Genomic DNA, 27,829 nt, shown 5'->3' with positions numbered 1-27,829 from the left:
TAGACTACTCTGTTTAACTTCCTTTGTCAACACAGCTCAGCTCAATGTTCTTTAACCTGCACTGTAGGAGTTACTCCCTACTCAGCCTTAGTGTGTGTGTGTGTGTGTGTGTGTGTGTGTGTGTGTGTGTGTGTGTGTGTGTGTGTGTGTGTGTGTGTGTGTGTGTGTGTGTGTGTGTGTGCATGCGTGCGTGCGTGCGTGCGTGCGTGCGTGCGTGCGTGCGTGCGTGCGTGCGTGCGTGCGTGTGATGCATGTCTCTTCAGAAGGAACATAAACATGTCAACAGATTGAGTAATTTGAAATTCTCTTCAAATGTATTTAAGTTCTGTAAATACATTTGTATATATACACACACACATCAGAACAGAAAAAGTAACAAGCCATTTATTACAACCATGATAAATATTGTATTCAAAAGGAAATGACAGGAGACGGGAGGCAGAAAAGCAAAAAAATAAAAACTTCAATGGGAAACAAACAACTTGAACAATTCAACCAACACTGTAATTTCACCATCTTACAACAAAACCAGCCAAAATCTCAAGGCCAATAAATACTATAAACAACAACAATACAATAAAGTACAAACACTTCTCAAATGATCACAGGACGTCTCTTTTTAAAGTATTGCTTTCGCACACGCACACACACACACGCACACACACACACACACACACACACACACACACACACACACACACACACACACACACACACACACACACACACACACACACACACACACACACACACACACACACACACACACACACACACACACACACACACACCGCTCTCTGCACATACAGTGCTTACATACTGATCCTCTGTGAACCAATATGAACACTTCCTGTGTTAGTGTAAAACACCAGGCCATCACCTGGTTCCAACTAATGCACCCACTGACTCTCAAGGAAAAGAAAACAATATCTAGACAAGAACAATAATCATATGATGTCTAAATATGTTTTAAAATGTGATTATACACACCCTTCTGTGACTATATGACTCCCTTCTACTGGCTTGAAAGAGGGGGGGGGTAGAAACCCAGACAAAGAGAGAGGGGCAGAGAGAGACAGAAATGTAGTGTTGATCGAGTGTTTATTGGTCAGTTCGGGGTAAAGGACAGTGTTGATTGATAGGTCAGTTTAGAGAAACGGAAAGTTTTGATTGGTCAGTTCAGAGAGTTTTGTTTGGTCAGTTTAGGGGTGAGGGAGAGGCCAGCAGTGACAGCTGCATGATGATGAGATGTGCATATACCCAAAATTCAATGGGAGTGTGTACAGGTCTTCTGCCATGCGGCAGCCTCTAAACAAGTTCTCTGTGTTTGTCAGTGTGTGTGCAGGTCTTCCTCCCTGCAGCCTGGTGTAAACTAACAGTTTATCTCTCTTCTGCTCTGCCTGTGGCCTCCGCAGCCCCTCTCAGCCGACATTAACTCACAGCAGCCCTGAGCTGAGCTGACACACAGATTAGAAATATGGTTTTGTCTGTTGGATCACAGGGATTTCGGTGGGTCACAAACCAACTGGGAACCACGGCCATAGAGAGACAGTCTCACATCTTCAGGGGACAGGGTGACAGGGTGACAGGGTGACAGACAGGTCACATACTGTATTAAAAACAGTCTCAGGAATGAAGCTTGGAACGTTTTAGTTGATGGCATCATCTTTCTTCCTGTCCCTCTAGTTTGAATGCTTATCCACCAAGTTCCTCTAACATCAGTTCCTTCCAGAGAGGTCCCAGTCAGAGGAGGATGGACTTAAACATAACACACAGACCATCTAACGTTCCACCCATGGCACAGGGAAACACACAACTGGCCAATTAAATCTCTTCACACATAAAATGAGAACACCTCACATAAACATAACCCCAAGCCACCAATCAGAGTCTTTCCCCTACACCTGTGGTCCAATCAGGTGGCCTCGCTCCATTCGGAGACCCCTCCCCTGACATGTGTGTGAAGGGTGTGGTACTGAGGAGGAGATGGGGAGGAGGGGTAGCGGTGGTACTCTGTGAGGGGTGGGCTGGGGTGTTGGGGTGTCTGGTGTGGTCTGGAGCTCTGGGTCTGGCCGTGCGAGAGAGAGTCCCCCAGAGGATGAGAGCCTTGGTGGGCTATGGAGCTCAGCTGAGCGTTCCGGGGACTGGAGGAGTAGGGCTGGTGGGGGAAGGTTGTGTAGGGGTCAGTAGGGGTCATGGGGGCCATGGGTGGAGTCAATGGGCAGCTGTAGGACCAGGATGTACAGCTGAGGTTGTCCAGTCTGGGCTCTGAGCCAGCAAACATACACGCCTGCCGCTGCCCCGCCTCTGACCTGTATGGGGAGTCAGAGAGACCAGGGGGAGGGGGGTGGACGGAGGGAGGGAGAGGGGGATGAGGGTAAGCAGACGGCTGATAGTAAGACTCGTCGTTGCTGGGAGAACTGACGATGTAGGGCTTCCTGTACTGGTGATTCTCTGCTGTAGGACAGCTATCATCCGCTGTGGGGAGAGAGAGGGGGGTGTAAGATTGAGTAACACACTATAAAGGGGACTGGTCTTCCACTAACAACGACATAGAAACAAATTCACTTCAGAGACTAAGGGGCAATACAAACTGCTCCAGAGACTAAGGGGCAATAAAAACTGCTCCAGAGACTAAGGGGCAATACAAACTGCTCCAGAGACTAAGGGGCAATACAAACTGCTCCAGAGACTAAGGGGCAATACAAACTGCTCCAGAGACTAAGGGGCAATACAAACTGCTCCAGAGACTAAGGGGCAATACAAACTGCTCCAGAGACTAAGGGGCAATACAAACTGCTCCAGAGACTAAGGGGCAATACAAACTGCTCCAGAGACTAAGGGGCAATACAAACTGCTCCAGTGTTTACAGTGACAGTAATCTTACAAATGCAGCGCAGCGTACCTTTTCTCTTGTTGCAGTGGTACACCTGCATGTGTTCCTGTGTGTCTGGTTGGGGGAGGGTGTAGGGGGCTGGAGGGGGGATGAGGAGGTCCTGGGTGGTGCTGCTCACCCCATTCTCACAGGAATAGGGGTGCAAACCCAACCCCCTCGCCTCCCCCCCAAACGGACTCCCACTAGGACACACCCTCTGACGCACTGAGCTACGAGGAACCACCGGATACTCCTTACTGAGAGAGAGAGCAAGAGAGAGAGAGGGCGAGAGAGCAAGAGAGAGAGGGGGGGGGAGCAGAGATATATACTATTTGCAACATATTTTCAAATCATCTTTTAGTCCAAGCACACTAATGAGACAGCCTCCAGTATTAAGAAAACTAAACCACCACCCACTGGGCACACACTGGTTAAATTAACCTTCAATGTAATTTATCAATGTATTATGACATGGAATCAATGTGGACAATACATTAGATTTGAAAAAAGTCATCAACCAGTATTGTTTTTATCTCATTTCAACCAGCATTATAAACATTGAAATTAGGGATAAACTTCAACTTAAATATATTGACATAACCTGACTAACAGGTTGTTACATCAATCTAATTTCAACATAATCATCAGAAATATGTATACATTTAAATTACCTTTGACCTCGTTTCAATGATAGTAAAATGGTATGTTTCAATAAACATCATTGTTTCAACGGTTAAAGCTATCAAGCTAAATAAAGAGGTATATTGAAATAAAATGTGAAGTCACAGGCCAGTGATTTCTGTCTGAACAGTGACTCTTTAAATGGTATATGAGGGGTAATGCACTTGATAACACGTCTACCATGCAGATGCCTACCTCTATGTACCCTGCTTAGCTTTGGAAACAAGCTGTGCTTGTTTCAGATGAGCTATCATTTCAACACATTCGGACATTAATCAGCTTCCATAGTCATTTCTGTAGACGACCTAAATAACACTGAATAGTTGAAGGTAACTCCTCTAACCTTCCTTACGCAAAATCTGTATGTGAAAGTAAATTCGAGTGAGGTTGCGTTTATGTAGGCTACATTGACATCTGATTTGCCCAACAAAGGACACCATCATTTCTACATGTAGGTAGGTATACTATCATTTATCCATGGTTGATTGGATCTTTGAAAGTTTAGAAGTAGTTATCATTAGCCCACGTGGATGCCAAATTCATAATATTAATAATACACTTTTATTGATGTAACAACCTGTTAGTCAGGTTAAGTCAATGTATTTAAATTGAAGTTTTCCCTAATTTCAATGTTTATAATGCTGGTTGAAATTAGATGAAAACAGTGCTGGTTGATTACTTTTTTCCAATCCAATGTATTTTCCACATTGATTCCACGTCATAATACATTGACAAATTACGTTGGAACTACGTTGATTCAAACAGTGTGTGCCCAGTGAGCAGATATATGAATATGTTTTAGGCAAACAGTCTAATTAACGTAGATTTGAAAATATTGTCTAAGCTGCTTGCTAAAATATTACACAATAATTTACTTCCACCCGTTCTTCAATATACTGTATATTTCCATATTTGTGATTCAAAACCCTCAATTACACACTCAGTATTCCTTTCTTTTTGTAGTCTCCCTCCCAGTGTACACACTCAGTATTCCTTTCTTTTTGTAGTCTCCCTCCCAGTTTACACACTCAGTATTCCTTTCTTTTTGTAGTCTCCCTCCCAGTTTACACACTCAGTATTCCTTTCTTTTTGTAGTCTCCCTCCCAGTTTACACACTCAGTATTCCTTTCTTTTTGTAGTCTCCCTCCCAGTTTACACACTCAGTATTCCTTTCTTTTTGTAGTCTCCCTCCCAGTTTACACACTCAGTATTCCTTTCTTTTTGTAGTCTCCCTCCCAGTTTACACACTCAGTATTCCTTTCTTTTTGTAGTCTCCCTCCCAGTTTGATCATTATTTTTCTATTATAGATTTGCATGTTATGATGTAATTTTACTCTCTCCCTCTCTTGAACACTGGCCTCTCGGTGACCTCAGTGGTATGTAGGGGACACACACACACACACACAGTGCTGAAAGATAAAATGCTACTCTAAAAATAAACTCTCATCCGCATGCCACTCCAGATACTCTCCCTCATCTCTCTCTCTGCTCTCATCGTCTCTCTCAGTCTCTCTAACACCCCAGTCCATTCCCTCTCTTCTTTTCACCTCCCTTAGTCTTCACCTAGAGCAGTACAGTGACTCCCCAGTCCTCCCTCCTCATCCCCTCTCCTCCCCTCCTCTTCCCTTCTCCTAAGTTTACAGTCGATTTCTGAGAGGACAGTTACTCAAACCGCCTCACACAATATGCACAAAATAGACTGTCCTTTTCAGAGAGAGAGAGAGTGAGAAGGAGAGAGGGAGAGAGAGCGAAAGAGATAAAGAGAGAGAGAGAGAGAGAGAGAGAGAGAGAGAGAGAGAGAGAGAGAGAGAGAGAGAGAGAGAGAGAGAGAGAGAGAGAGAGAGAGAGAGAGAGAGAGAGAGAGAGAGGCTGTACTCACCCCTGTATCTTAGCCATGCGGTGCAGCTCCATGTCATCACTGCCTCTGAAGCCCTTAGCGAACGGGTTGTACTCTATCTTCAGCTGGGTGATCTGACAGGGACACAACACACTGCCTTAGATCACCACACACCCTGCCCAGCCCTTTGTGTTACTGTGCTGATCCATGAGACACTAAATGTTGAATCTAGACCTGAACAGTTGCTCGAATCTGGGATTCTGGAACACAACATGGAAATTCCATAGACACTAACCATGTACTGAAAGTATTCATTTTTAAACCAGCAGAATCGCAGTGTAAACTGTTTCCCTAAACAGTTGGCAGGTCTAGAGATGGAATCCGCATTAGGAGAAACAGTGCCGCTGTTGGCCCCCAGCACCTTTGTTATTGTTTCATGGACAAAACAGAGGTGAGGGAAAAGAACTAAACAAAGTTAGTTGTTTGCTGTAATTCCTTTGTTGTTGTAATATCCCAAATGAACGTAGCAGTTTCACCAAGGACTCCAGCTTTAAAGTCCTTAAGTGAAATATAGTTGTTCTTGGAACATTTAGCTGTTCTAGGAACATTTGGGGTGAAAAATAGGTATTTTCATTGACAATGACACGGTGGGAAACTTGCCGTTGGTTTGTGTTTTTCTTGTTAGACGTGGTGATGTGTTTATCACAGCGCACGTGGGCTTTCACTATGGAGCGATATAAATGCCAACAGCAACTGAATTAAACCATTTTAAATTTGTGGTCAGGAATTCAATTTGCATTCAATAGTTTAGAATTTTGTATTGCACAAAATTTGAACTTGTATTTCATGTGTTTCAGTGTGTGTTTCAGTGTGTGTGTGTGTGTGTGTGTGTGTGTGTGTGTGTGTGTGTGTGTGTGTGTGTGTGTGTGTGTGTGTGTGTGTGTGTGTGTGTGTGTGTGTGTGTGTGTGTGTGTGTGTGTGTGTGTGTGTGTGTGTGTGTGTGTGTGTGTGTGTTTCAGTGTGTGTGTGTGTGTGTGTGTGTGTGTGTGTGTGTGTGTGTGTGTGTGTGTGTGTGTGTGTGTGTGTGTGTGTGTGTGTGTGTGTGTGTGTGTGTGTGTGTGTGTGTGTGTGTGTGTGTGTGTGTGTGTGTGTGTGTGTGTGTGTGTGTGTGTGTGTGTGTGTGTGTGTGTGTGTGTGTGTGTGTGTGTGTGTGTGTGTGTGTGTGTGTGTGTGTGTGTGTGTGTGTGTGTGTGTGTGTGTGTGTGTGTGTGTGTGCAGAGAGAGAGAAACTACAGGTAACTGCCAAAATACAGTGCATTCGGAAAGTATTTGGACCCCTTCACTTATTCCACATTCTGTTACATTACAGCCTTATTCTAAAATGGATGAATTAAAACAATGTCCTCATTAACCAACACACAATACCCCATAAGGACAAAGCAAAAACACATTTAAAAAGACTAAAAAACAGAAATACTAATAATATACTTATTTACATAAGTATTTACACAAGTATTCAGACCCTTAGCTATAAGACTTGAAATTGAGCTCAGGTGCATCCTGTTTCCATTGATCATCATTGAGATGCTTCTACAACTTGATTGGAGTCCACTTGTGGTAAATTCAATTGATTGGACAGGATTTGGAAAGGCACATGCCTGTCTATATAAAGGTCACACAGTTGACAGTGCATGTCAGAGCAAAATCCAAGCTATGAGGTCGAAGGAATTGTCCGTAGACCTCAGAGACAGGATTGTGTCAAGGCACAGATCTGGGGAAGGGTACCAAAACATTTCTGCAGCATTGAAGCCACTCCTCAATAAAAGGCACATGACAGCCCACTTGGAGTTTGCCTAAAGGCACCTAAAGAACAAGATTCTCTGGTCTGATGAAACCAAGATTGAACTCTTTGGCCTGAATGCCAAGTGTCACGTCTGGAGGAAACCTGACACCATCCCTACGGTGAAGCATGGTGGTGGCAGCATCATGCTGTGGAGATGTTTTTCTGCGGCAGGGACTAGGAAACTAGTCAGGATCGAGGGAAAGATGAACGGAGCAAAGTACATAGAGATCCTTGACGAAAACCTGCTCCAGAGCGTTCAGGACCTCAGACTGGGGTGAAGGTTCACCTTCTAACAGGACAACGACCCTAAGCACACAGCCAAGACAACGCAGGAGTGGCTTCGGGACAAGTCTCTGAATGTCCTTGAGTGGCCCAACCAGAGTCCAGACTTGAACCTCATCAAACATCTCTGGAAAGACCTGAAAATATCTGTGCAGCGACACTCCCCATCCAACTTGACAGAGCTTGAGAGGATCTGCAGAGAAGAATGGGAGAAACTCCCAAAATACAGGTGTGCCAAGCTTGTAGCATCATACCCAAGGCTGAGGCTGTAATTGCTGCCAAAGGTGCTTCAACAAAGTACTAAGTAAAGGGTCTGAATACTTATGTAAATGTGATATTTCTGTTTTTTTATTTGTAACAAATTTGCCCCAAAAAATATAAAACCTCTTTTTGCTTTGTCATTTTGGGGTATTGTGTGTAGATTGATGAGATATATTTTTAATAATTCATTTTAGAATAAGGTTGTAACGTAACAAAATGTAAATAAAAGTGAAGGGGTCTAAATAATTTCCGAATGCACTGTGAAGGAAACACCAACATAAACTGCCTCAATAGGGCGTTGGGCCACCACGAGCCGCCAGAACAGCTTCAATGCATCTTGGTGAAGATTCTACAAGTGTCTGGAATTCTATTGGAAGGATGCAACACCTTTCTTTAATGAGCAATTCTATCATTTGGTGTTTTGTTGATGGTGGTGGAAAACGCTGTCTCCATAAACAGCCATACGTGTTCAATTTGGTTGAGATCTGGTGACTGCGACACACATACACACACCATTTAAACCACCTATGCTTTGAGACCCCTCTTTCAAAGTCACTGAGATCTCTTCTTCTAGCCATGGTAGCCAAAAAAACGGGCAACTGGGCATTTTGATACATGACTCTAACGAAAATGGGATGTTAATTGCGTAATTCACTCAGGAACCACACCTGTGTGAAAGCATCTGCTTTCAATATACTTCATATCTCTCATTTACTCAAGTGTTTCCTTTATTTTGGCAGTTACCTGTATGTGTGTGAGAGTGATTTCACTATGGCGCTGGAACAATAACATATATGATCAAAGGAAAGGAACAGGTCAGAGCTGCCCTGTGATGCGTAAACACTGGGATGTAATCAAACTGGACATGTTGAGTTGAGAACAGTGATCGCGGGGGAAAATGCACTGATTCACATGGCTAACACAAATCTATATACCCATAAGATAACTCTGGCCTGTACAACAGGCCTTGGACAATTTAACTGTATCTATGCCAAAATAATCCAGAAATATCTGATCAAATAAGATGAACAAAAATGTGACTTAAAATTATTATTTTTTTAAAATCATTATTTTGTGTGTTCAGTGTTTTGGTACCTTGTGGTTCTGGTATGATGTCACGGCGATGAAGGCGGTCTCTGAGAACACGTGCGTGCAGAAGGCTGTGTTCTTGGAACCAAACCTGTTGTATTCGTCTGCTTTGACGATATGGAGGCGGGGCTGGTATTTATGCATGGAGTTTAATATGATCTGCAATACAACAAAAACAAATACATTAAACCAATGCTCTAACTCAATCCCACCTGTAGAAGGATATATTCAATAGGCCAATCCATAAATGTGCCCTTGTGTCTGGGCGCATGCTATGTGAAAGCTAAATAGTTTATTTCCAAATGTGTGTCTTTATGTACCAATGCACTGTGCATATGTTTGTCGTGTCAGTGATTTTGTTCCCTCTCTGGTAGCCATGCTCCGTGTGTAATAGTAAAGTATTAAAAGATAATAGGCCTAGCAGAAAGCAGATAATAGTGTGTGTGTGTGTGCGCGTGCGTGTGCGTTCATCGAGAGCCCTAATCCTAATTGGTGTGACGGTCCCACCAGGCATGGATGAGCTAATGACCCTTAACGTACCTAACATCATTATTAAGGTTACCACTGTTCTAACAGAACCACAGCAGACAGCAGCACTATCTCACACACACACACACACACACACACACACACACACACACACACACACACACACACACACACACACACACACACACACACACACACACACACACACACACACACACACACACACACACACACACACACACACACACACACACACACGGTAGAGAGGTTGAGGACTAACATGTCCGAAGGGGTCCAGATGGTTATTGGTGAGTTTGAGTTTCTGGAAGGAGACAAGCTGACGTGTCCAGTGGCTTCCGGTGGCCGGAGAGTCAGGATGGACGTACAACCTCCCTGGCATGGCCGGCTCCGCCTTCCCCGTCACAGACCTGACACACACATACACACAAAATTCACACATTGACAACTCAACCAAATATCAATCACAATTGGATGCTAATGTGAGAGTCAGTTGGCCCTGGTCTGACCCAGCCCTGCCCTTTTACCTGGCCCTCGTACTGTGTGTCTCGCTCTCTCTCTCTCTCTCTCACACACACACACACACACACACACACACACACACACACACACACACACACACACACACGCACGCACGCACGCACGCACGCACGCACGCACGCACGCACGCACGCACTAACCTGGCCATGCTATTTACTGTGTTCGTCGTGCTGTCACAGGAGAGACATAGATCTGACATGCCATGGTGCGCCGCTGGCTGTATCTATTATTATTACTAGACCAACATCCTCCTCACACTTCAACTGCTTTTATTACAAAGAGACACCGCTGGCCCCTGTCTGTTACATCAGGATATGTTCATACCAATACAGGTGTTAATCAGAGCAATGAGGTACAAGCAAATTCCATGCATGTGAACATGTTTCCAAAAACTATTGTCCATGTAGGAAAAATATAAACGCAACATGTAGTGTTGGTCCCATGTTTCATGAGCTGAAAGATTCCAGAAATGTTCCATAAGCACAAAAAGCTTATTTCTCTCATGTTTTGTGCATAAATTTGTTTACATCCCTGTTAGTGAGTATTTCTCCTTTGCCAAGATAAACCATTCACCTGATAGGTGTGGCATATCAAGAAGCTGATTAAACAGTATGATCCTTACACAGGTGCACCTTGTGCTGGAGACAATAAAATGGCACTATAAAATGTGCAGTTTTGTCATTCAACACAATGCCACATATGTCTCAAGTTTTGAGGAAGCGTGTAATTGGCATGCTGACTGCAGGAATGTCCACCAGAGCTGTTGCCAGAGAATTTAATGTTAACTTCTCTACCATAAGCCGCCTCCAACGTCATTTTTGAGAATTTGGCAGAATGTCCAACAGCCTCACAACCGCATATCATGTGTAACCACTCCACCCCAGGACCCCCACATTCGGCTTCTTCACCTGTGGGATTGTCTGAGACCAGCCACCCGGACAGCTGAAGAAACTGAGGAGGATTTCTGTCTGTAATAAAGCCCTTTTGTGGGGAAAAACATATTCTGATTGGCTGGACCAGGCTCCCCAGTGGGTGGGGCTATGCCCTCCCAGGCCCACGCTTGGCTGCGCCACTGCCCATATGAAATCCATAGATTAGGGCCAAATTAATTCATTGACTGATTTCCTTATATGAACTGTAACTCAGTAAAATCATTGAAATTGTTGCATGTTTATATTTATGTTCAGTATATTTAAAACTGCTAAATGTTCTGGTTTGTTTTATAGTATTCCAGGCAAATCAGAAAGTAAACCAAATTCCAATTCCACATTTTCCTTATTGAAAAGCGTTGACGACAATTGGAATTTCAGTGTACTTCCTGAATTGACTGGAATTTAATTGAATTGATCCCAACCTTGCCACTTTAATGACAATAGCCTATGACGTGTGTGCGTGTTGTTGTCATGTGTATGACTCCTTAAGTTGGAATCTGTCATAGAAGAATGCCCTCCAACTGGCAACAACTGGACCGAGCTGGCAAACATGTTCGCTGAAGTTATTCCACTTCTGTCAAATATGGCAGGGAAATGACAGAGCACCGCTGATATTTCCAAACAAATAATCTACCCATGCATAACAACATTCACATTAGGCATTAACATAGTCCCTTGTCTAAACATATGACTGAAAATGGAGCGCCCATCGTCTATTGTATCAGATGAATGACGTGTCCTTAAGGGTGCCAAGGGGCTCCATCATGTGACCAGGGAGAGGAGACATACGCAGCACGAGAGGGTTTATGCCGCATTCAAGTCATGTTAGAAACCTGGGACCTCCTAGTTAAAATGAGCGTAAATTATTAGCATAGAAATTCATATTGGTTGTATCTGATACTTCCCGGGAGGGAAACTCGGGTAAGATCTTTCTACAACGAGTAAGCAAGTTGGAAATGTCTGAGTTTATGAGTATCCCACATCTCCCTTGCAGCCTGGTGCTGACCTCAGTGAAACCTAGCCTTTAATCTGCCCGCCACATGAACCCATGGTACTGAGACTGAACCCGGCAGTCAGGGGCAGGAGGTGTGATGCGCGGGCAGCAGGCTTACACAGGAAACTAGGCCACAGAGCACAGGGCACTGAGAGGGACCGTGACGTCACGGCAGCGGGTAAGCAGGCCTAAACATCCACGTCCCTGCTCTGTGTTATGTTTCTCTCTCTATAATGCTGTTCAAATATATACTGTTTTACTATTTCTTTTTAGCAGCTCAAAACACACAACGTAGGCTATTTAAATATACAAAGTTTCGATATATAGCTAGCTTACCATTTATTATCTGCAAACTTGTAGCGGTGGTCATCCGCTGGCACGATATCCATGAGGAGGATGTACTTGGCTTTAGGGTTGAGGCCCGTAACCTTCACCTTGTAGCAGGGGAACATCCGCCTGGCGAGACAGCAACACCACAGACAGTCAGGATCATGGCAATATCAGTAGCCTATCACTGAGGCATAGCAGCCATTGCTGCAGTTGTGAGCAAAACCCGAAACGAAATGAGAAACATCCAAACAATTTACGGAGTGGCTGCGGTTCCAGATTTTCTGGAGGCCCAATTTGTTCTGGCTAAAGATACTGAGATTTCTGCCCTCCTAAAAAAAAGATGTAGCTGCTGCCCACTGCTCTGTTGCCGCTTCCCCCTCCTTAAATCGGCGATGAACGACTGTCTGGTGTAGCCTACAAACTTCATGTTGTACACAAAGGATATGGTCGACATGTTCTCTCTATTGAATTCCATGCCTCAGTAGGATAATTAAGCATAAGCATGATTTCATGTTCTTTTCCCCGGAGAGGAGTTAAGCAACATGAAGCTATTTACATGTTGAACACAAAAGACATGATCAACACGTTCGTACAAACCCAAGTGGGGAGTTGCATGCAGCTATCTAGGCAGCATATCAGACACAAGCAAGACACAGTCACAGTCCAATTAGCGTTTTAAAGTTATTTTCAGTCATCATTGTAAACATTGGCTAAGCAGGAAGCAGACAGGCAGTCAAAGTAGCAGTGTTATTTTCAGCAACTCTGGCTAGTGGCTTCCGTATGACAACTACAAAGATTAGCCTCCATCATCACACAACATGCAAATTGTTTTTTCTCCAATGCAATGTGTAGGGACTGCGTCCCTCCTGTGCAAGTGCAATATCCAATACAACAGACAGATATGGTTGTAGGCAGTCTTCATAAATCACTGCAGAGTTTTTATTTAAACTGTTCAGAAGTATGAGGCAGATACATAGCCCGCTGGGCACACCATGTCACTTCAATGTGGAAATGTGGGTAATATTTGGTTGAGGTGTTGATCAATGAGATTTCAACCTTTATTCACCCACTCAAAAAGACAGACAGAAGTTTGTTGAATTGCCAACGTGTCATCACTGTGCTTTCAACACTTCTGAAATCACAGCCAAATTCCAATGGAAAAACAATGTCAGATGTTTGGTTTAGTGATCATCTACATGTGTTATCGCTGCTATCTTGATCATGCACGCTTTCTAAGATTACATAAAAATACATGTATAGTTACGTTAGGCTAAGCTCAAAATGTGACCATTTTAAGATAGAAAAAAAATACTGTTACTTTAGTTTCTAAAATAGTTTTAGCTTTAGGCTATTGACAACGCAACCAAATATCAATATTTAAAGGATATTGAATGCTTGGATAGTTTCATCTGAGCCACAGCCTTAATCCTATTCTTTAAAGTTTATTTTTGGTTTAGTTGGAGATGTGAATCCAAACTTCAGGATCATTTGTCAACAAGTTAAAAGGCTATTTATTGCTTTACAAAAGTGATATTGAATTGTGTTTTGTTGTCAATGCAACTAAATATCAACATTTGTATCTTTTGTGCCACTGATTTAGACTGGTTTTAATTTCAGTATTGTCTACAAATTATTAATTGATCAATTGGATTCAAATCTCCATCTCAACAAAGAATCAAAGTTAAAGAACATGACTAAATCAAATCTAACTTTATTTAAAGTGTATTTCCAATTTGATTGGATTTAGTACTATTGTTTAACTTAGATTTTTGTTTGAGATGCAGAAGTGGATCCAACATATCACTGAATAATTTGTAGACAAACTGGAATTAGTCAGTGGCACAGATGGAACTATCCAAGCAGAAGATACATCTCCTTCAAATGTTGATACTTGGTTACGTTGGCACAATTCAATATCCAGATAGTCTACAAATGAATAATTGATATAGATGTCTTCACCTCATCCAAAAATCTATGTTAAATAATAGGGCTAAATACGATCAAACTTTAAATGCACTTTAAATAAAGTTTGATTTAGTCCTATTCTTTTGCCTTGATTTTTGTTAAGATGGAGACTTGAAACCAATGATTAATTTGAAGATTACATTTGAAATCAACCAAAGCTTGAAACCCTAGGCCTATACCGTGCCTATACCGTGCCTATACAGTGCCTATACTGTGCCTATACAGTGCCTATACCGTGCCTATACAGTGCCTATACCGTGCCTATACCGTGCCTATACAGTGCCTATACTGTGCCTATACAGTGCCTATACCGTGCCTATACCGTGCCTATACCGTGCCTATACCGTGCCTATACAGTGCCTATACAGTGCCTATACTGTCCCTGTACCGTGCCTATACCGTGCCTATACTGTGCCTATACAGTGCCTATACTGTGCCTATACCGTGCCTATACCGTGCCTATACAGTGCCTATACCGTGCCTATACTGTCCCTATACCGTGCCTATACCGTGCCTATACTGTGCCTATACAGTGCCTATACCGTGCCTATACCGTGCCTATACAGTGCCTATACTGTGCCTATACAGTGCCTATACTGTGCCTATACAGTGCCTATACTGTGCCTATACAGTGCCTATACCGTGCCTATACAGTGCCTATACCGTGCCTATACCGTGCCTATACCGTGCCTATACAGCGCCTATACCGTGCCTATACCGTGCCTATACTGTCCCTATACAGTGCCTATACCGTGCCTATACTGTGCCTATACAGTGCCTATACTGTGCCTATACAGTGCCTATACTGTGCCTATACAGTGCCTATACTGTGCCTATACAGTGCCTATACCGTGCCTATACAGTGCCTATACTGTGCCTATACCGTGCCTATACCGTGTCTATACAGTGCCTATACCGTGCCTATACAGTGCCTATACCGTGCCTATACAGTGCCTATACCGTGCCTATACCGTGCCTATCCCGTGCCTATACCGTGCCTATACAGTGCCTATACAGTGCCTATACCGTGCCTATACAGTGCCTATACAGTGCCTATACCGTGCCTATACAGTGCCTATCCCGTGCCTATACAGTGCCTATACCGTGCCTATACAGTGCCTATACTGTGCCTATACAGTGCCTATTTTTATTTTTTATTTTTTTTATTTCACCTTTATTTAACCAGGTAGGCTAGTTGAGAACAAGTTCTCATTTGCAACTGCGACCTGGCCAAAATAAAGCATAGCAGTGTGAACAGACAACACAGAGTTACACATGGAGTAAACAATTAACAAGTCAATAACACAGTAGAAAAAATGGGCAGTCTATATACAATGTGTGCAAAAGGCATGAGGAGGTAGGCGAATAATACAATTTTGCAGATTAACACTGGAGTGATAAATGATCAGATGGTCATGTACAGGTAGAGATATTGGTGTGCAAAAGAGCAGAAAAGTAAATAAATAAAAAACAGTATAAAAACAGTATGGGAATGAGGTAGGTGAAAATGGGTGGGCTATTTACCAATAGACTATGTACAGCTACAGCGATCGGTTAGCTGCTCGGATAGCTGATGTTTGAAGTTGGTGAGGGAGATAAAAGTCTCCAACTTCAGCGATTTTTGCAGTTCGTTCCAGTCACAGGCAGCAGAGTACTGGAACGAAAGGCGGCCAAATGAGGTGTTGGCTTTAGGGATGATCAGTGAGATACACCTGCTGGAGCGCGTGCTACGGATGGGTGTTGCCATCGTGACCAGTGAACTGAGATAAGGCGGAGCTTTACCTAGCATGGACTTGTAGATGACCTGGAGCCAGTGGGTCTGGCGACGAATATGTAGTGAGGGCCAGCCGACTAGAGCATACAAGTCGCAGTGGTGGGTGGTATAAGGTGCTTTAGTGACAAAACGGATGGCACTGTGATAGACTGCATCCAGTTTGCTGAGTAGAGTGTTGGAAGCCATTTTGTAGATGACATCGCCGAAGTCGAGGATCGGTAGGATAGTCAGTTTTACTAGGGTAAGCTTGGCGGCGTGAGTGAAGGAGGCTTTGTTGCGGAATAGAAAGCCGACTCTTGATTTGATTTTCGATTGGAGATGTTTGATGTGAGTCTGGAAGGAGAGTTTGCAGTCTAGCCAGACACCTAGGTACTTATAGATGTCCACATATTCAAGGTTGGAACCATCCAGGGTGGTGATGCTAGTCGGGCATGCGGGTGCAGGCAGCGATCGGTTGAAAAGCATGCATTTGGTTTTACTTGCGTTTAAGAGCAGTTGGAGGCCACGGAAGGAGTGCTGTATGGCATTGAAGCTATACAGTGCCTATATTGTGCCTATACCGTGCCTATACCGTGCCTATACAGTGCCTATACTGTGCCTATACAGTGCCTATACCGTGCCTATACTGTGCCTATACAGTGCCTATACCGTGCCTATACCGTGCCTATACTGTGCCTATACCGTGCCTATACTGTGCCTATACCGTGCCTATACCGTGCCTATACCGTGCCTATACAGTGCCTATACAGTGCCTATACCGTGCCTATACTGTGCCTATACAGTGCCTATACCGTGCCTATACCGTGCCTATACAGTGCCTATACAGTGCCTATACCGTGCCTATACTGTGCCTATACAGTGCCTATACCGTGCCTATACTGTGCCTATACCGTGCCTATACCGTGCCTATACAGTGCCTATACAGTGCCTATACCGTGCCTATACTGTGCCTATACCGTGCCTATACCGTGCCTATACAGTGCCTATACAGTGCCTATACCGTGCCTTATTCACACCCCTTTACTTATTCCACATTTGGTTGTGTTACAGCCTGTATTTAAAATGAATGAACCTTTCTTTAGATGTTATGTCACGGATCTACACACAATACCCCATAAGATCATAGTGGAATTACGTTTTTAGACATTTTTACAAATAAATAAAATGAACAGCTGAAATGTCTTGAGTCAATACGTATGTAACAGTATAGCTTCCGTCCCTCTCCTCGCCCCTACCTGGGTTCGAACCAGGAACCCTTTGCACACATCAACAGCTGCCTACCACGAAGCATCGTTACCCATCACTCCACAAAAACAACTACTTCAAGGTCTCAGAGCAAGTGACGTCACCGATTGAAACGCTATTAGCGTGCACCCTGCTAACTTCCAAGCCATTTCACATCGGTTACACGTGTTCAACCCCTTTGTTATGGCAAGCAAAAATAACTTCAGGAGTAAAAATGTGCTTAAGTCAGATAAGTTGCATGAACTAACTCTGTGTGCAATAATGTTGTTTAATATGGTTTTTTTCACACTTTGGATGGTGTATTAATACACCCAGTTACTACAAAAATACAGGTGTCCTTCCTAACTCAGTTAACAGAGAGGAAGGAAACCACTCAAGGATTTCACCCAGAGACCAATGGTGATTTTACAGAGTAAAATGGCTGTGATAGGAGAATGGATCACCGACAGCGTAGTTACTCCACAATATTAACCTACATGTATTTTAGAATATAAAAATATTACAATCATGCATCTTGTTTGCAATAAGGCAATAAAGTAATACTGCACAAAATGTGGAAAATAAATACACTCTTTGTCCTAAATACAAATCATTATGTTTGGGGCATATCCAACACATCACTGAGAACCACTCTTTATATTTTCAAACATAGTGGTGGCTGCACCATGTTATGGGTATGCTTGTCATCGGCAAGGACTAGGGAGTTTTTTTAGGATAAAAAGAAAAGGAATAGAGCTAAGCACAGGCAAAGTCCTAAAGGTTTAGTCTGCTTTCCAACAGACACTGGGAGACAAATCCACTTTTTAGCAGGAAAATAACCTAAAATACAAGGCCAAATATACACTGGAGTTACTTACCAAGATGGCTTTGAATGTTCCCAAGTAGCCTAGTTACATTTTTGACTTAAATCGGCTGACAAATATATGGCAAGACTTGAAAATGGCTGTCCGGCAACAATCAACAACCAACTTGACAAAGCTTGAAGAATCAAAAAATAATAATGGGCAAATATTGTACAATCCAGGTTTGCAAAGCTCTTAGACTTACCCAGAAAGACTTCAAGCTGTAATTGCTGCCAAAGGTGATTCTAACATGTATTGACTCAGGGGGTTGAATACTTATCTAATCAAAATATATTTCTGTTTTATTTTTTTTAAATCTTCCACTTTGACATTAGATTATTTTGTGTAGATCGTTGACAAAAAAAGGACAATTTAATCACACTTTGTATATGGAAAAAGTTGAGGGGAATGAATACTTTGAGAGCACTGTATGTATTGTCAATTTTCTGTTGAACCCTGGGTTGAATTGAAACATAGCTCTAGATGACTTTGCAAATGCGATGTAGGCCTAAATAGTATCATTGATGATCTCTAAAGTACAGTTAAATTTAATTTGCTCTGTTAAACCTACCCTTTGGAATGACTTTGATAGCTATAGTGAATTTGGTTATTTAGAGACCTCTCAATAACCATTCTCACGATAGTACATTGGTATTAGTCAGTGATAAATATCAAAGCTAAGCAGGGCTTGGTTAAAACTCTGGATGGGAGAACAAATGAATAGCTCTAAATAGAACAACTCTCCAGTAGGAAGTGCTGCTCAGCCTATTGTTTTTTTCTGATGGCGGATATACAGTGAGCTCCAAAAGGGACAAAAAGAACTGGACAAATTAACTTATATGTATGTGTATTAAAGTAGTCATGCCTCTGTGACTTTCTCACTCATCAATATTCACAATTAATTCAGGATTATCAGTCATCATGGTAGCATCCACATTAATGTAGAAGCATTTTGAGTCACATTCTTATTTACAATAAAATTGAGTAAAAAATGACACAATACATTATTTACTGTTAATTTCTATTGGGCACAAAATAATCTGAAACACAACCAAAGCAAACAGCAAATGTATCCAACAAGTTTGTAGAGTCACAGGCTTGATGGAATCATTGCGTGCTAGGAATATGGGACTAAATATTAAACTTTTGACTACCTTAATACACAAGTGAATTTGTCCCAATACTTTTGGTCCACTAAAATTGGGCGACTATGTACAAAAAGTGCTGTACTTTCTGAATGGTTCACCCGATATGGATGAACATTTCCTCAAATTAAAGCTGACAGTCTACACTTTAACCTCATCGACATCATATCATTTCAAATCCAAAGTGCTAGGCACAGAGCCAAAACAACAATGATTTGTCACAGTCCTCATACACAGCATATTGGCCAACTATGATTTTTCAGTGTAAACATGTTCCTGTTGATTCAGGAGTTAAACTCACTCTGTAGGAGTGAAATGAACCCTAAGTGGTGTAAAAGAACCCCCAGCGTTGGTGTTAATAACCAGAGTTGTTTTGTACAGTGTGAAGAGTAAAACAGTCCCACCAAAACCCTGCTTATCATTATCATATCTCCAAACATGCTCTACTGCAGGTAGATTTTTTAAAGATTATTTTTAATATCTGTGTTTTTGCTTTTGGTTTTGATTGATTTATTAATCTTATGCTACACAAAGATGAATAACATACAATCAATTAGTTAGATGTATTGTACCTGTTACTGAAATGGTTGTTCCAGTTTAAATGGTTTAGGTCGTCTTCTTCTCAACTTTCCTAAACCTGAAAGTCATTCTGAATGCAGGTTGCAGGTGATAAAAACATTCCAGCTGTTGAATATCCTAACTCTGACTGGATTCCAATAGGAATTACACATCACTTTGCAAGCCAGCATAAGGTGACTTGCAGGCCTGAAGTGGCCTGTAAACCAGGAGTATCCTAACACCACTGTGTACGGGTAAGCCATCAAAGTAAGGCCTTATGATATATGTATTGTCATAGAGTTTAATTTGAATGATCACATATGACTAGGTACTCACTTGGTGAATGCCACAGGCCTTAAAAATGAAATAATGAAACAACCATGTCTCTGTCACTAACAAATACAGTCATGGGTGGAAACTCTACAATTCACTCAAAGAAAAGGCACCCGGGAAATATGCAAATTAGGCGTTTACACCATAGTGTTAAAACACCACCTAAAAAGTATCTACTGTAACACTAGAGGTGTTCATTTCTTACACTGAGAAAGTTTAACAGCATCAGCACTAAGCAAAGTTAGTCCAGTTTACTCTAAATGAAATGTTTTACGATGTAGGTGTTGCATTTTACTCTACAGTAGAGCTATGCAAACACCACAACCAAGTTCATTTGAACACTTTAAGATTTCAATTGGGAACACTGTAACAGAGTTAAATCTTTAACACTTTCAAACGTGTTATTTTAACACTAGTTCAGTGGGACTCATATGTTCACTGAAATTAGTGTACATTTAACACTTTCAGAGTTAAATGTATTCCATTGATATTGCTGTATACTTTTGGAGCTCAATGTAAATTGAAGCTCCAAAGCTGTTTCAAAGGTACATATTCAACATATTTTAAACAGGGTTTGTCTATGTGTTGAAGATATAACGTTGTTTCAAAGGTACATATTCAACATATTTTCATACAAGTTTGTCTATGTTGAAAACTGGTTACAATGATGACATAATCCTGTGGTTGAAATGTCACCTTCCAAACAACAGTTGATTACTTTTTTTTCTCAAATCCTATGTATTTTCACGTAGATTCCACGTCACAATACATTGACAAGTTACTAGCTACGTTGATTCAACCAACCAGTTTGTGTCCAGTGGGAGGATACATCATCATGGTTCGATCAGAAGAGGGTGAGTAAAGAGACAAACGTGAAGGGGGGTGAAGTGTGAGCAGCAAGACAAAATGTGTGCGTAGAATAACACGTACAGGAGGTGATTTGGAGGCGTAGCTTTGAGAAAGAGGTTTCCCCAATAATTTATTGGGCTAATGAGAAAATTGTATTACTTGATAATGTGTACCCAGCCAATAGCCTATTTGTTATGGGCCTAATTATAAATACAAAACGTTACAAACAGTAGGCCTAATCACACAAATGTTACATGTTTAACAGGTCTAGGCCTAGTGGACACATTTTTATTTTCCCTAAATTTTCAGTTGTTTAATTAACGGAAGCTCAAAAAACATATAGCCTAAGTAAGCCTAACGTAAAAAGAGAGAAAACCATATGTACTCGTTTATAGGCTTAATTGTAGCCTATAATGGACACGAATGTTTATTCTCCTCTAATGCAAAAACACATAGAGCACGCATTTACCTTCCCGCTTTAGTGATAATCATCTCTGTTCCGACCTCATGGAACTTCTCCCACAGCTCGCGCTCGTGCAGGTAGACTTTTATTCCCTCCATCCCCTGAGAACAGAGAACAGATGAGATAAGAGATATATCTACTAAATATTTCAACCCATGTCCCGATCCCTCCTTGAAGGACGATCCTACCGATAGGCCTACATAAACTTAACTGAACATTGTAAAAACAGTTTAAAAAACAAACAAACGTAAGCCTTTACAGCCTGACCAATAACAGCCTGACCAATGTATTTTATCTTAATGAGACTGTTGAACTATCGGAACGGTTTGATTAAAATGACAATACGTTTGGCCATATATTAATATTAATAACAATAACTATTGTAAGCCTATTTATTAGATGCTGCATAGGCCTACACTGTTAAATATGCTACTGAAGGTTTCACATTTATAAGAAAAACCCGATATTTTCACTAACTGAGTTTGACACAGATTTACCCAGAGAGTCAGTCAGTCAGTGTTGCTCTGGGCATGTTCTAGGTAACCAACCCACTGTTTAGAAACCAAATCTAGGTCATATTCAGCCCCGCGTTCCTAAAATTGGCTATTTGTTTCTTCTTTGAAATGAAATGCCCTACTTCGTCGACTTTAGTTTTTAAATTGGGGGAATAATCGTTTAAATTAGTGGCCTATATTATTCAGAGTATTTTCATTTGTTCTCTTCAATAGGCTATGGGCCTACTATAGACTATTAACTGAATTACATTATTTTCAACAATTACTTTCCCACTTTGTGATCACCCACAATTTAAAAAAAGATACAAGTGCATCGTTTTCATGTTTTGAAAAAAATGAAACACTCACAAACGGGAAGTTACCTGCTGTGTGCACGAGGTCTCCGGTGACGGTGGAGAGCTGGAGCTTGTGTGATTCTCGGGTTGGTTCTCTTTCGGTGATTCGTTGTCTGTGTCCATGCGCTCTGTGATGGCGAACGGGTCCCCGCCGTTAGCCATCACACACTCTACAGTACCTGACACCAAGGGACACACTGACGGGATAGACACGACACGACACACAACACACACACACACACTATTATCTGATAGGCCTAAAATACAGTATGTTAATACTTTATTATTAACCTATCAGGCCTGGGATAACAGAGCTGATAATAATTATTTGAATTCAATATAAACCTCAGTCTCATTTCACAGAAAATAGGACAAAATTCAAACTAAACCTATATTACAAAATAAGCTGTGTTGTGCATTTGAAAACATCTTGGGCCTAAAGAAATAAGCTGTGTTGTGCATTTGAAAACATCTTGGGCCTAAAGAAATAAGCTGTGTTGTGCATTTGAAAACATCTTGGGCCTAAAGAAATAAGCTCACACATAAATGGTCCAGATAATCAAATGAAACAAATGAGAAAAAAATAAGCATAATTAAAATATACATTTAAATAAACATTTAAATGTATATTTAGATAGTCAATTAAATGTATATAATTCTGATTTAGATAGTCATCTGCAACATGTAGTCTTGTTAAATATCAGTAGGCTAAGCCTTTATCTATTATTAATCTATTATTTAAAAATGTGTTTTGGCTAAATCACAGCGTGGGCATATTTAACAACGTGTAATAATAACAATAGTAATAATCATTATCATCATCATAATAATAGAATAACAGTCATAATTAATAATAAGATAACAACAATAGGAATAGGCTTAGTGATCATAATATTGTATGTAGCATATCGTTACTAATAATGCGTAACAATATCCTACTAGTGATTAAATATGCTATTAGTAAGCTAATAGATAGACGGTTATATAAAGATGCTATAATTATAAGCTGTGAATGATCAGGGCCCACTGGTAAAACATAGTTTTGTTTTCTATAAATTATTGACAATAACATTTACAGTGACACTAAATCCAAACAGTGTTTCTAGACGAGCGAAGAGGGGTCCAGTTTGGCTTATTGTTGGTAACATCCCGGACTGCACCTCACTGTACCAGACCTGGCCTCAAATACATGTGTATTTACTAGGCCTATTTGTTATTGAAATACTTATTTTCCCTGTATTTGAGTACTCTCAAATAATGTGACCAAATTAGCTACTTATATTGGAATTATTTGAAAGTATTTGCAAGTAAATTCATGTAAATAGCCCGAAACTACACTATTTTGAAATCGGATACTTGTTTCCATTGTTTCAAATACCCCTTGGACCAAACGGACCTTGGTTAAAATGCTATTTAAATATTTGTATTTGAAAATACACTTGTCTGTGTATTTGTGTATTTTCAAACACTTTCCAAGTGTTTCCAAAAACATTCCGATATTCAACTAGCCTACTTATATTTTCAAATAAAAATGATCCAAATACTTACTTGGAAATGTCTTTAGGCTATTTCAATTACTTTCAAACAATTTGAACACAGGTCTGCACTCTACATTAACTCTGGACCCGAATATTGAAGACATAGAGACAGTCTAAAGCCAAGCCGTTGAGTCTAAACAACACCTCATCCAACCGCACACATTCACTTAAACACTCCTCACACACTCTTCGGGTCTGTGTACCTCATGCGCTGTTCTGTTTCAGTCCAGGAGACCAGAGTTCCACGGGCATCCTGTGTGTGTGTGTGTGTGTGTGTTTGTTAGATCAGGGTCCAGAGTCGCTGTGTCACCTAATCCGAAATTCTCCAAACACGCAGACCCACAGAGTTCACCGAATTAAATAGAACACTCCGTCAGACCTCCGTCAGTAACGCATTATTATGGGGAATAATCACACTGGACGAAGGTTAGGCTATATACGTTTAGTATTTTAAAACTGGATTGTACCATGCATCTGAATGAATTTCCCTATGTCTGACTCTAACCGTTGACGGTTGCCGAAGCCAGGCTGGTCCACCAGAGACCCCCAGTTTTTCCCATCTCCATGCAGCAGTCTATCGTGTGCGGAGCTGCTCGGTTTGACCCTCAAATCAGGAATTACCCATTTCAAGGCACCCCCTACGTTTTTCAGCCCCCACCCCCATCATACCCTCGCGTCATAGCCAGTTACTGAAATCATGTAGGCCTATAAGATTGCTCTCCCTTCCTCCCTCCCTCCCTCCCTCCCTCCCCCTCCCTCCCTCCCTCCCTCCCTCCCTCCCTCCCTCCCTCCCTCCCTCCCTCCCTCCCTCCCACACCCCACCCCTTTCGCTCAGACACAGAGAGCGCAGTGGCCTTGTCATTCATGCTAATAAAGATGCTATGGTATCTGAATCTGAAAGAAAGATAGAGAGAGACAGAGAGCTTTAGCAACAGTGGCCTTGTCATTCATGCTAATAAAGATGCTATGAATCTGAGAGACAGACCGAGAGACGGAGAGAGAGACGGAGAGAGAGGAGAGAGAGGGGAGAGAGGGGAGAGAGGAGAGAGAGACGGAGAGAGAGGAGAGAGAGGGGAGAGAGGAGAGAGAGACGGAGAGAGAGGAGAGAGAGGGGACAGAGATTAATTTATTTCCTGCATGGTCAGGGATTATTTTAAGAAAATGGAGGTCGGTTTATGAGGATTTGGTTTGATGTAAAGAGCATGAAGGTACTATTATCCCTATTTAAGAGGGGAGCAATTTCTGTAAATACATGCATGCATGATCTCAGGATATAAATACTATAATAAACTGTGTGGTTTGAACCCTGAATACTCATTGACTCGCAGCTGTGGTATCAGACCTACACCACTGAGATAACAAAATATGTGTTTTCCTGCACTAATTACGTGGGTAACCAGTTTATAATAGCAATAAGGCACCTCGGGAGTTTGTGGTATATGGCCAATATAGCACGGCTAAGGGCTGTGTCCAGGCAGTCCGCTTTGCGTCGTGTGTAAAGAACAGCCCTTAAACGTGGTATAATGGCCATATACCACACCCCCTCGGGCCTTATTGCTTAATTATACTCTTTCCCTTTCTTATATAATAGCTAGGATAACCTACATGTATATTAGCTCAAAGGCTACCATCCTCCACACAGCATTTCACTGCAGGGCGCTGCGTCTGTATTAAGAATCGAGATAATCAACCGGTCGCATCCATTACAGTGCAGCTCTTGAGCAGAGTCAACCGGAGTTGAAGGGGTCAGCATGAGGTAAACAGGCGCTCGTTTGAGCTCTGCTCTCTCCGTTAGGTGGAATATACTTGACTCTGATTTTAATAAAATAATCAATCCACGAGCACACACACACACACTGAAATAGGATAGGCTTGCAGCAATACTTTTGTGTGAAATTATAGCCTGGACTCATTGGTGTAAGAAAATAGGCCAACATCGCGTAAACATAACCTAATTATAACCTAATAATAACCTAATCTGATTTGCTTTTCACACATGTTCTTGGCTACGGCTCATAGGTTACCGATGATGACTCTGTAGCCTTGACATTCTGCTTCGATAATGCTCTTGTTCCTCATTTGTCACAGCAATAAACTCGTTATTACAGGATTGTCACCAGCATATTGGCTTTTACGCATGCAGTGTCCCGAGTGCTCTAAAGCGCAAGGTTTTCTTCAATCCAACAATTATTTCCTAAATAGCCTAGCATATGATTTAAGCCAATATTAGGCATATTAGTAAAAGGCATGACACTATTTTTTTAAAATAAAAATAAAAACACCTTTAGCCAGTCGATCATGCATGGTCTCCCAAACAGATCAGTAGTAGGTTATTTCAACAATTGTTGTATTTTACCGTGTTCGGATGGCAGTTCCGCGCTGGGACATTTACTGTCTATTCGGTCTGTAGCGGAGGTCTAGTGTGTCAACAGTCCTCAATGGTCTCATATGAAGCAAACCATGCGTATGTGCTTCGGGGCATGCACATATGCCTAGAGCATGTGCTGTCGTGTAATGCCATTGAGATTGTGGCTCTTGTGGAGTTGGCATTGATTTCCGTCGCTGCGTGCACCACACACGTCACTGCTCACATAGCTGACCCCACTGTGAATAATCACAAATATATAAAGTCAACATTAAGCCTACACTATACTGCCACCAGTATGTGGCATTTCAACTGCCAGAGAAATGAATGGAAATGACTGATGGACAAAGATCAACATTCTATTGATAACCGGGTGATGTGAGAGCGTTCTGCGAATATCAGACGACAACTGTTTCTAAACGTAATGTGCAGTGGAACTCAGGCCTCTGTCTCGCCCCTCTCTCCTCACGCCCTCTGACTTGTACGTGTTCTTTTTTATATTTGGGGCCTTGGGCCCTGAGAAAGAGAGAAAAAGATAGAGACCCACTAACATCTACAATCCTAATCCTGCGCTGCGAATCAGAAACATCAGCCTCGGTGTGATATACAGAAAAATGGAAGTATTTTGTGTATAATATTTAGAATTCCGTTAAACAATCGTTTCGAGATAGTTGGCCTACACTCACAGTATATTTATAGAATAGGCATTTTTCATGTTTGGTCAAGTGATAGTCGGTCATCTTTTCTGGCTGCGGTTGCATGTGCAGTTGTGAACGGGTATGATTTGCATGATTCAGATGAAATAAAGTCTGATTCTTTCTCAGTACTTTCTAGACCGATGGTTTACTTTCATAGCTATAATTGTAGGCCTCCATGTGTAATCACATTCTGATCTAATTTCGAACAAAAACATTCATTACGAACAGCAACTGTTTGTGAGAATATTTTTTGGTAGGCTATAGTTTGACATACGTGTTGGCTTGAGGGACGCGCATTTCCAATTAATCTTTTTAATCATTTGTGTTTTATAAAACAAATAAATGGCATATTTCGAAAACTGTTGTTCTTTATAACTTCAATGTACCAAATATATCAGATTGTTATAAACGAATGTAGGGGCCAATCAATAAATTCAGAGGTATCTTTAAACAAATCAGATTAGGAATTAAGCCTAAACTAATTTTTTTCTTCAATGGTAGGCTATATTTTTAGATTTAGGTATATATTAATGCAATGCATTTACTTAATCTTAAACTGACTGGCAGGGAGTGAAACATCCCATAACCAAATCATAAATGTAGAAAGCCTATTAACATGAATACCACTTAACATTTTTGAAAAATCATTTCTAATACTCATCAAGTGCTGTTTTGTACAGTTTAGTTGTCTTAAGCAACATCTAAAATACTATGATTTTAAAGAGATTTTAGTTTAGGAATTTATAATTGCAGATAATATAACCTATATTTTGTCTCTGTGTGTAGAAATCGAATAAAGTACACTAATAGTTGAAGGCTACATTGTTTGAAAAAAAAGGCAAATGAATAAATTCAAATTATTTGTCTCAAACAGAATTTGATTGTTTTGAACTTGCCATATTTATCTTTTACTTAAGACTTCTAGAACATCATCTTAGTCGATAAATAGAAGGTTAGGTCAGGCCTATGTGATAGGGCCTGTCATTTCACTCCAGTAGGCATGTTTTCAACTCTCCAACAGTGAGAGTATAGA

The 27,829-nt window shown here is 41.4% G+C and overlaps 1 protein-coding gene across 2 annotated transcripts; it reads right to left on the bottom strand.

The window, feature by feature from the left end:
* Nucleotides 1-368: 368 nt before the first annotated feature.
* Nucleotides 369-26,241, bottom strand: LOC124034249 (T-box transcription factor TBX5-like). Of its 2 annotated transcripts, none has more exons than XM_046347160.1 (9): nucleotides 26,090-26,241; nucleotides 22,223-22,392; nucleotides 21,352-21,446; nucleotides 12,178-12,297; nucleotides 9,638-9,785; nucleotides 8,875-9,027; nucleotides 5,436-5,527; nucleotides 2,906-3,132; nucleotides 369-2,478 (listed from the first exon to the last, which is right to left on the bottom strand). In XM_046347160.1, the coding sequence occupies exons 2-9, from the start codon at nucleotides 22,355-22,357 to the stop codon at nucleotides 1,916-1,918; spliced, it is 1,533 nt and encodes a 510-aa protein (XP_046203116.1). In that variant the 5' UTR covers nucleotides 22,358-22,392; nucleotides 26,090-26,241; the 3' UTR covers nucleotides 369-1,915. The 2 variants fall into 2 exon arrangements, with proteins under 2 accessions (XP_046203116.1, XP_046203115.1); XM_046347159.1 differs by lacking the exon at nucleotides 26,090-26,241 and adding an exon at nucleotides 23,937-24,331.
* Between the last annotated feature and the right edge of the window lie 1,588 nt (nucleotides 26,242-27,829).

This window comes from Oncorhynchus gorbuscha, linkage group LG04, assembly GCF_021184085.1.
Source record: "Oncorhynchus gorbuscha isolate QuinsamMale2020 ecotype Even-year linkage group LG04, OgorEven_v1.0, whole genome shotgun sequence".
In the NCBI taxonomy this organism is placed as follows: domain Eukaryota; kingdom Metazoa; phylum Chordata; class Actinopteri; order Salmoniformes; family Salmonidae; genus Oncorhynchus; species Oncorhynchus gorbuscha.
The sequence above is the reverse complement of the archived record's forward strand: the minus strand, read 5'-3'. Positions and strand labels throughout refer to the sequence as shown.

Bases quoted from the DNA above. Each gene is read 5' to 3' on its own strand.
- LOC124034249 (XM_046347160.1), bottom strand. From the start codon at position 22,357: ATGGCTAACGGCGGGGACCCGTTCGCCATCACAGAGCGCATGGACACA. The intron at 9,786-12,177 runs GTAAGCTAGCTA...TGTGTGTGTCAG, and splicing joins AAGTTTGCAGATAATAAATG to GTCTGTGACGGGGAAGGCGG. The intron at 3,133-5,435 runs GTGAGTACAGCC...TCTCTCTCTCAG, and splicing joins CGCATGGCTAAGATACAGGG to TAAGGAGTATCCGGTGGTTC.